Source organism: Mugil cephalus, chromosome 14 (assembly GCF_022458985.1).
Source record: "Mugil cephalus isolate CIBA_MC_2020 chromosome 14, CIBA_Mcephalus_1.1, whole genome shotgun sequence".
Lineage (NCBI taxonomy): Eukaryota > Metazoa > Chordata > Actinopteri > Mugiliformes > Mugilidae > Mugil > Mugil cephalus.
Genome location: NC_061783.1, coordinates 9540364 through 9550459, shown reverse-complemented (window position 1 = coordinate 9550459; position 10096 = coordinate 9540364). Strand labels below are relative to the sequence as shown.

Genomic DNA, 10096 nt, shown 5'->3' with positions numbered 1-10096 from the left:
GCTTTTCAGACTCAATTTTCTTTTATTTCCTTTAAATCTCACGTCCCCGTCATAAACAGTTTTCCTCCCGCGAGGAAGAAACGCAAGAAACAACTCAAAAATGAGTCTAGATAGCACGACCCCCGCTGAGAGACGACAACGAGGAAACTCGCAACCATCTCCGAGGGATGTTCAGCGATCCAAGCCAATCAGAGACCACCCGGAGGTTCCATTACAGGGCACCGTGGGACACTTGCTCTCGCCCGGGATGAGAAACTGTTCATGGGTATGTGTGACTGTATAGGAGATAGTGAGGCTGTGTGTGTGTGTCTGTGTGTGTGAGAGTTTAACAGACAGGAATGCTGGCCAACGTGTGGGAGATTGTTAAGTTTTGACTCTAAAATATGCTCAGTGGTGTGAAATGTGGAAAAACAATCGCTCGCAGACCACCTCGCTGATCAGCCAAAGGTTTCTAAAATCAGAGCTTAAATAAAGTTATCTCATGAAGTATACACACACACATGGCATAACAAGTCTAAAAAAAAACTAAAAACTTCAGCAAATGAACCATATGTTGTTAAAAGTAAATTACTCAGTATATACTTATGTACAGTGTAGAATACCACTACTAACTGACACTGTTATCACTAATTCTCTGCATTGCGTAAAGGAATAATTCACATTTTGGTTAAAAAAAAAAAAAAAGTGTTCTCTTGCCGGGAGGTAGATGAGCAGATCAATACCACACTCACATCTGTCCACTAAATATGCAGCCAGAGATTGGAGGTGGAGTGTAGTGTGAATCACACAAATCAACCCACTACCACCACCTTCAAAGCTTTACACTTTACATCTTGTTTGATTCATCTGTACACGATAAAAGTAAATATATATATTAAAAAAAAAAAATCATTTTGCTGGGGGGAATTTGCTGGATTATTTTTCATCCAGGTGTAACAACTTCCTGGAAATAATGTGGCAAAAAAACACATTTCTACACTTCAGAGCAACTTGTCAAACCTTTGCTCTACGACATGTCTGCATCAGTTGATTAATGCATAAACAATGAGATGAGCATTGCGATGCAAAATATACATCACTGACTGAGGTAAGTACTTAGTTTGAAGGTATGTAATTTGCATCACGGTGTGTCCGCCATACATACACCGATGTCCTCCTGTTTGTACTGCAGGAAACAAAAATGAATCTCCATTGTCTGTGGAAGCCGGCTGCCGGCCGAAGAGTGGGTGGCCCCGGTGGTCGATCGCAGATGCAGCAGCAGGGAACAGAGGATGAGCTTCCTCATCTACTTGAGCACTCGTATTTAATATCCCACATCCCTGGGAAATCTCAAATACTTTCTGTTCTCCCCCCACACACATCCTCGCCCCGTTGATTGGGAAAAAAAAAAAAAAAAAAAAAAAGGTGAACACAACGAGGAGCACGGCCTCGTCGGTTTCTAGGAGTTGAGGGAGCTCCTACCACCACTTCTCGAAGACAATCCTGTCTTTCGGGAGGCCGAGGTCCAAGAGAGATTTTGAAATTGCTTCGATCATGGGCGGGGGTCCGCACAAGTAACACAAAGTCCTCTGTGGATCCACATGAGCCTGCAGCTCCTCCTGTGTGATTCTCCCACCTGAGGAGACGCAAGGGAGGCAAATCAATTAATCAAGACTAAGTGCTGCGACCTCTGTTGCTCTGACGGCCCTGTTCTACATGGTGACACAGATAAGTCGACAGAGACAGACTGTGGTAGAACGTGAGCCACTCAATCATCCCCGCTAAACAAAGTAAAGCGAAAGTGCATTCGTCGGCTTACGGTTGATGAACGGCTGGAGGTACGGGTCAACATCTGTGCTCTGCTGCGTGACGTGCAAGTCACAGGAGAATTTGTCAGGAAACTCCCGACACGCCTCAACGATGGAGCTCTGGGAAACCAGAAGGAAGGCTGTGATACATTTGTAACGGGGGGGGTTTTCCTTACGTAATTAAAAACACACCAGTCAGCACGTTCATGTGGATGTCGTTGCAGACGAGTCTTTTGGGCAAAAATCTTTCATAACATAATGCAGGAATGTACCTTGAAGAGCAGTTCCTGGGTGTTCTTGGCGCTGTAACAGAGGTGGGCGGAGCCTATGTTGTAGTCCCTGCCGCCCGACGCTCGGCTGAGATGCAGCAGATCTTTTACGTGCAACAGAATAGAGTACAGGGGGTTGATGCCCACGCCACCGGCCACCAACAACAAATCCACAGAGGGGTCGGAGGGCGCTGGGTCAAAGAAGAAGTCGCCGCCGACACGCATGGCCACCCTGGAGCCTAACGTACACTGAGAGGAAGGAGGGGAGGAACAGCAGTCAAAAAAAAGAGTTTGGAAGAAGTTAAATGTGTCAACCCAGGTAACCGTTTCTCTTTAGCGGCTCAGATATATATTTTTGGAGACATGAAAAATTAATTCTAAGAAAAAATATACTTCTCAGCCTTCATCCCAGACTAGCCTCGGGGATCAGCGGGAAGACAATTTCAGATGAGAATGCGTACACACAACAAACCTTCAGTATGCTATGGCGCAGTTGAAAGCAATTTCACAAGTTGCAAAGGTCTTTTGAAGTCAAAAGGAGCAGTAAATATGCCTTCATCTGCTTTTGTACAAGGGAGAGCGCATTCACATAATAATGCATGCACTTTTAATCTGCTATTATGGTCCCTACTCTACTCCTGGAGCACAGTATCAAACAAAAGGATCATCAAATGATCCCAGAGCTGAGACCCTTGAAGTCTCAGAACGCTCAACGCCGCTTCCCTCTTATTTACGCACGGCGTAGTAGCTCAAAGCTGTTTATTAGACCTCATCATCAAACACAGACGCCGCAAACAAATATGGAGACTGGAGACGGAGAGGGGCGAGCTGGAAGAGAACGTAGCCGCGCAGCTACTTGCAACAGTGGATTTGAGAAAATTGGATATTTGAAGCGGTTCGAGTACGCCGAATCAGAGCTAAAGCTAACTTTAATGTTACATCTGCAGAAATTCAGAGGATCAAAATTCTGTTTCTTCCTGTTCCAAAATATATATAATATACATATATAATGATGTTGTATGTAATGTTGTAGCTCAGTGTGGGTGACTCGGGCCGTCGCTATCTCAGCAGCACCTAAGTCAGTCTAACACCCAACTAATTAAAAAACTCAAATACTGAAACATGAGTGGAGCTGCGTTGTGAGGGTGATACCTGGGAACAAAGCTAGCAACCTAAAAATTATGATAATAACGACTCATTTAACAAGTGCAGCATAAATATTGTTTTACATTACATACGATGCATTAACGACTGTCTTGTTTTAGCTCAGCTGCACAACTACATCTTTTTTTTTGCAACTTCACAATTACACGTGACTAAAACACATCAGGTGGTCATAATATTTAATTATCAGAAGGATGGAGATCATTTAAGTAGCTCCATGTTTAGATGGTAACAAAACACATGTTTTCTCACAGCTATGAGCAAATGAAACCGGCTCTAAAAATATCATCTTACTTCCTGTTTTCCTTGTGACAATTGTGAAATTATGTTGCGGTGTTAATTCAAGGACTCTATAACACCTCAGATATTTCCTAACACCTTGATTGTTCTGCACCACAAGGCTTCATTTCTGCTTGACTTTTCTCTCACGTTCATCGCGACACTTCTCGTCTCGTGCGACGACGCGACACACGCTGGAGACGAGATCTGCTTCTGCGGAGTTCCTGTTACTAGGCAGCAACCTTTCCGACGAATTTTATATACGATGAAGAGAGCGGCCACTCACCGTAGTGTGGACCCAGTGTGCTGGGGGGTGTTTGGCATATTTCACGGCCAGCTCAACGACGCCCTCCCGCTGCAGCAGACCTGGACTGGAGCACATGGAGAAGCCTCCTACTTTCTCAATGCCAGGGATGAAGAAATCCACCCTGCGCACACACACGCGCAAAAGCAAAACATGATTCGTTATTAATCATTCAAGGTGTTAATTACACAAACAGATGTTCAAGCTAGTACTAAAAATGTTCCACTGGCCTTGTTTCCATTCTTCACCAAATTCAAATAAATATATCATAAATATAAAGCTTATATTCAACTTTTGTTGTATATTTGAAGCTAAAAGGAGACTTGCTGATGCCAGACTTCTGTCTGTACTGGATTTCAGACATGTTATATACAGTGCAGGAAATTCTTGCAAGAAAGAAAAAGGCTTGGCGCCAGGGTCAAATGAACCGCTTTGCCCACCCGTAGCATTAACTATGGTAAATTCTCATTCAAAAGGCGCTTCTTTGTCTGTTTCTTCTCATCCATGGGTGCGACATAGAAAGTTATTGTATTAGCTCTTGATATAATTTTTTTCCAATTATCTCAAATGGTGAAAATGAAATGAAAATAATCTTAAATGACTTGGAGGTAGACACATCCCGCTATGCTTTAACTGGCTCACTCATATCACCCTGCTGGATCGCCGATTTTAATGACTTGTGACGAATAATTCATGAATGCTTTTGTAATTCAATAACTTGCTCTTCCTGGTAAATGTCATATCTCTAATCCTGTATGCAGCTTTTTTTTTTTTTTTTTGCTGCTGTGTGTCTTGACCAAAACACTGTCAAAGGCGCTTTAACCCTGAGCTAAGGGTCAAAGTGTGAATGAAGGCAAAGCGCTGCCCTTTGACCTTAGTGCTGAGAGATGCTCGTTCCAGAAACCGAGAGCAACACAAACCGAACCAGAGGGAAAGTGGTCTGCTGGTTAGTTCTTTCAAACTGCGGCACCCCAGCGTTATATTACACCTAGCGCGCTTGCATCTGTCAATCAATCACCACAACAGAGTAGCCACAGACGAAAACAGCAATGCTAAACATCTGGGCTGATGTTCCACCAACACAATGACCTACTGTTACACTTGATAGAGACACCGACTCCCTCAGAGGCATCATAAATATGGATCTGCCGTGAAAACGCACGCATATGTTCCACCCGCCTCCTCCTTTTCTTCCTCCTTTTCTTCCTCCTCTCCCACCTGGAGACGAATGACTAAACAGTGCTTTCGCTTAAAAGCACTAAAAGTCGATGATTTCCATGTATTTACATTAATTATCACTCGCTGCGGGGCAACTGCCAGATTTATTTCTCACCACCGCCCACCAACAGTATGGGCTCATGTACATACTGCATGTGCACAACACACTAATTAACACTGGCAACGCTGACTGGCAGACCAAGAGTCAGGGAAAAAAAAGCTCTGCCTCCATCGAAGAAGCACTTAAGTCACGAACAAGATGGAACAGTCACTTAAAGTTAGCAAAAAAAAAACAAAAAAAAAACAGAACACTTCCAATTGTATGTACGTCCAAACAAGCCATTCTGTCTTTGAAGTCAAACCTGCCAGGATACAAGTAAACCCAAGTAAACGCCAGCTCTCTAAACAAATCTGTTTGGTTTTTCCAAATCTGACACATAAACTTTGATCCTTCTTTAAGCTGATGTGACAACCATGTATCAACCGCTGTAAACTTGTTTGCTGTAAACTGTTTACTGAAGTTCTGAAAGGAATGAAAGCTCACGGCAGACAAATCTAACGCAACCCTGTCACCGTGTGGTGACTGTGGGTATTACAGGTTTTAATCAAAGGACTGAAAACTGTTGCTCAAACGTTAGCACTAAAGAAAGTATATTTAAAATAAATAAATACCCCAAGCTTCTCTCTACAGCGGCAGACAACGTGGGGTAAAAGAATCCAAGAACACATTTGTTAAAAAAATACAATCTAGCAACCCCCGTGTTCCTCATGTTGCTTCATCTTCTGAATGTAGGTGCGTCTTTGTATGGCCATGTGTCAATTAGGTCAGTAAATATATTGTTTATAAGAACCTTCTTCATTTTACATTAGTGTCAGTCAGAAAACATAGAAGGCGAGAAGGTGTCCGGTATTTCTACTTGAGTTATGTTTTAGTCTCATCAGTCTAGACAAGAAAGCAACCACAGCAATTACCTCTCGCTTTACTACCACATATTGGCTTTTTCTGTGCTGAAAAATAACCAAGACTGAGGGAATGTAGATTGTAGGTAGAGTATATATATATCATTAGGGATGGGTACCATAATGGCACTGGTGCTGAAGCAAACGGTAGTAACCAGACCGAATAATTGCAGCCCCCTTAGCTCTATTGCTGTGCCAATTTTGACCTGCATGGATGGAAGTGAATCCTCAAAATACCTAAGGCGAAATGATCAAAAGTTGCAGATTCAGCAACACCTCAAATTTGACTAAACATCAAGCATTTCTTTGTTTTTTAACAGCAGAGAAATGTACTGTCTTTGATAGCCTGTGAGGCCCCACACCACTGTTTTAATTACGTTAATTATGACATGTTTATGTTTATGTGAATTTTATTTCATATTGGTTAATTTCTTAGTCTTAGTTTTATTTATGTTACCTAAATTAATATTCTGTTCAACTTGCACATCACAAAATGCCTTAAAAATAAAACAGTTTGACACTGTATAAAACCTTAACGATACCCGTCCCGATATATCACACGCTCTTGTCAGCAGTTTTGCTTAGAAATTCACAAGGCTTATGATCGAAGCTGATTTAATGAAAATGATCCAAAAAGAGAAATGACAATTTAGTCAGCCAGCATGATGGCTGTCAGACAAAAATCTGTATAGAGTGGGTGCAAACTTAATGAGTGCCTACTCACCACTGTCCTGCTTTGAAGATGAAGTCTGGATGGACGGCTATTCTCAGTCGTTTCACTGTGTCTGACTCACTTATGATCCCACATACTTCTGCTGGATACAGAGCCTATGTTAACACGCAGCAACAGAGGACAGATTAGGAGTGTGTTAATAACAGTACACTTTGACCATACGTCGAGACACAGTCATTACAAACTTATCCAGCTTCAGGATGTAAACTTACATTTTGTCTGTAGTTGCTCGCCGTCCTCTCTAGGTGGTCCATTTGACGTTTGGAGGACATGTTTCTTCTGATAAAAAAAAAACGATGGTTTGATCAGTTGCCCGTGCAGTGAGTGAAGAGCTACGCAGCAGCGTTATGTGACAAGAAAATTCTAAAAAGACAAATGGAGTTTGACCTCATTGTCAGCGAGAAACAATGGACTTAAAGGGCCGGTTCACTGAAAATACAGAACAACACGTGTGTTCAAAATTCAATGCCCTCCGTCCCAAAATAAATAGAGGTGAGTTTATGGAAACATTTCAATACTGGGAGAACTTTTTAATGATGATACCTCAGAGCCAAATAATCAGTGGCTAGATAGGCCCATCAATAAATGTGAAGACAACCTATATATTTGCTTACTAGGGTAAATGTAACACAACAAACTTGCTAACTGCTAACAACATTTCACCAGATCGTGTCAAGTAATGTCAATGAAAGGTCTGTACTCTGTCCCAGTGATGAGAGATCTGGACAGGGGGACACAACCAGCTGAACTGGGACAATCCAGACTAAACCCACCTTGTGGAAGAGCTGAAGCTCAGCAGCCGACAGGCGGACGGAGGCGTCAGGATGAAGCTTCGAGCAGCGGCGGAGAGGACACACGGGACGCTCATTGCGACCTGGGTTCATGTGGGAACAGAGAAGATGACACCGTTGTCAAAACCAACCAAGAGTTTGCAGCTAGGCGCTTCAACGAAGCGACCCACAATGGAAAAGCATCGCAAACCAAACTCTACTTAAGGAACAATCGAGTATACTTTACAGTCATGTCAGGTAAACGCCACCTGTTTACCTCAAAAAACGTTCACCAAGACCTCGGCGTCCCCGATAAAGCTAGCTGTCACCTACCGCGGAGAGGTTTAATACATGACCACGACCGAGTAATATCCCAACACGTTAAATACCAACTAAAAAGTGTATTATTAGGATTATTTTAAACGGAATTTGGCGTGACCTCCCTCCCTCACGTTGCTGCTAGCTAAGAAATACCGGTCTGGTGTATTCTTTTTTATTATTATTTTTAACACAAAAGCAACACTAGCTACTTTTCTTACCGAGTTAATAGCGATTCTGCGTTTCTCTTAAATGCTGTTCAAAAATTTGCTCCCGTACCTTTAAAATAACCTTGGTCATGTTGTGTTACATGACACAACAACTATTGACTGTAGGTTCACGTCTTCTTCGTCGAAATTGTACTGTAGGAAAGCTGGCCACTTCTTCTTCTACTACTAATGCAGGTGCTTTCTGGTCATCCTGTTACCGTAGCGCCCTCTTTCTACCACTACCGGAAACACAGTATTAATTCAACAAGCGTCTTTAAATGTGTTCAAAGTTTTAGACTTGAAACCGTTTGAAACCTGCTAGTCGTTTGTAAGAGTTGTTAATTGGGGTTCGATAAACCTAATAAAAAAAAAAAAATGTATTTGAAAGTAACAGCATTCAAAAGGCAACATCTGTAGGCAACATACGGTATGTTCAGTTTGTCAAAAACAAGAAGAAAAGCCTAGAATATAATCATACTTTTAAAAAAATTATTTCCTTTCTTAAAGTCAATGTACAAAGGGGAACTTTATTTGCATTTACTCACAGAAAAGCTTACACCACTTAAATAGATGACAAACACCACTGTACTGTTTGCTTTGACATAGATCATACAAAACATTTTAACACTTTTTACACACTACTTTCAATGAGATCATTGTTTCAGATACAGCCCTGTAAAGTCAATATGCTTTGCATCGGCAAATTTTCAATCAGTCTAATATTGAAGGATCAAATGACCACAGGTAGTCTGAAGTTGACCTCAGTTTCTTTCAGCTCCTCTGTTTGGTTTTAAAAGATGACGTCTGACTCTTTCATTGCACTTTCACCACTTTTGTTTGTTTAAATGACTCATGCAGTTCTTAAAAAACAACCACAACACTAAACAACAGAGAGACCAAGACGAGGACTTACGTCTCCAGTTCATGCTCTCATGACTTAGGACGCATTTGGAACATCTCTCCATTGTTTCAGCGCTTTGTGTGCCTTAGTTAGTGTGGGAGTGTATTCTGTGATTTTAAGCTTTATTGTGTGAAGTTCTTAAATTGAACAGTGGATTAACTCCATACACAGAGTATGAGGTGTCTTTGTTTTGGCTCCATCTTGTGTTAAAAATATTGGTGAGTGCTATGATGCAATTTGTTTTCCTCAAGCAGTTTAGCTGCTTCCAACAGCCTGGTCCTCTTACAGCAGGATCTTTATTTAGTTGATGCTTTCATTCATACAGTGACACTAATTTTTACTCTGCATTTTTTTTCCAGAATTGCATTGGAGGTTGACGCTCTTGTTTGAGTCGAGCCATGACCTTTTACTCATTTACTGTGAGTGACGGGCCTCATTAAAGCTAAAAGCTACAGTCAGGAAGTGTTTCTCAGAAATCTTCTGATCTACGTTTCGGAGTTTTGGAATTTGTAAACTTGGCATTGTCAATGATTTGTAACTCGCACTGAAACTAAAAACGGCTTAGAGTTTCATCACATTTGGCAAAATGATATGTTTTAGAATAATGACACTTTGTAAGCAGTCTTTTTAAATCTGGCCCAACCTGAGCATTTGTTTTATACAACTTATAGTTACATTTCATACTTTCTTAACTGACAGTATCGATCTCATGTGGAAAAAATATTGAATTGACCCTACTTGAAGGACTGTTTACATTTTAATTAGCTACATTTCAGGGTTTGGAAGATGTACTGGGTTCAGAAACTAGATGAAGGAGTTAGTGGCAGACTTTCTTAACCACCAGGAAATGTCCTGCCACCAGCAAAACACCTCAGCAGTTCTCTGAAGTGGAGACTCAACAACAAATAGTTTAGGTTAAAGACTTTTGATTAGAGATAATTTGTCTTCAGACGAGTTTCAGTGTGGTTATGGTGTAAGATAAGGTCATGATTCTCCTGCTTTAGGGTCTATCAAAGAGCTACGGTGATGGAAACTGGGCTTTTTTAAAATGACTGGACACACATCTAAAAGATGTCCAGCTACAGTATGTGTCAGCCAAAGAAGCTTAAGCTAAAGAAGCTTCGGTTCGAATGACACATTTTTGTTTTTGCGCTCGTGTGGTTTCTCTAATGAGGGCTAAGTTC

At 41.5% G+C, this 10096-nt stretch overlaps 1 protein-coding gene across 2 annotated transcripts; it reads right to left on the bottom strand.

Moving 5' to 3' along the window:
• Window positions 1–2: 2 nt before the first annotated feature.
• oxnad1 (oxidoreductase NAD-binding domain containing 1) lies at window positions 3–8175 on the bottom strand. Of its 2 annotated transcripts, none has more exons than XM_047605380.1 (8): window positions 8082–8175; window positions 7488–7588; window positions 6927–6993; window positions 6706–6809; window positions 3786–3927; window positions 2060–2305; window positions 1799–1907; window positions 3–1615 (listed from the first exon to the last, which is right to left on the bottom strand). In XM_047605380.1, the coding sequence occupies exons 1-8, from the start codon at window positions 8100–8102 to the stop codon at window positions 1458–1460; spliced, it is 948 nt and encodes a 315-aa protein (XP_047461336.1). In that variant the 5' UTR covers window positions 8103–8175; the 3' UTR covers window positions 3–1457. The 2 variants fall into 2 exon arrangements, with proteins under 2 accessions (XP_047461336.1, XP_047461337.1); XM_047605381.1 differs by having other exon boundaries at window positions 8024–8162.
• Window positions 8176–10096: the final 1921 nt, after the last annotated feature.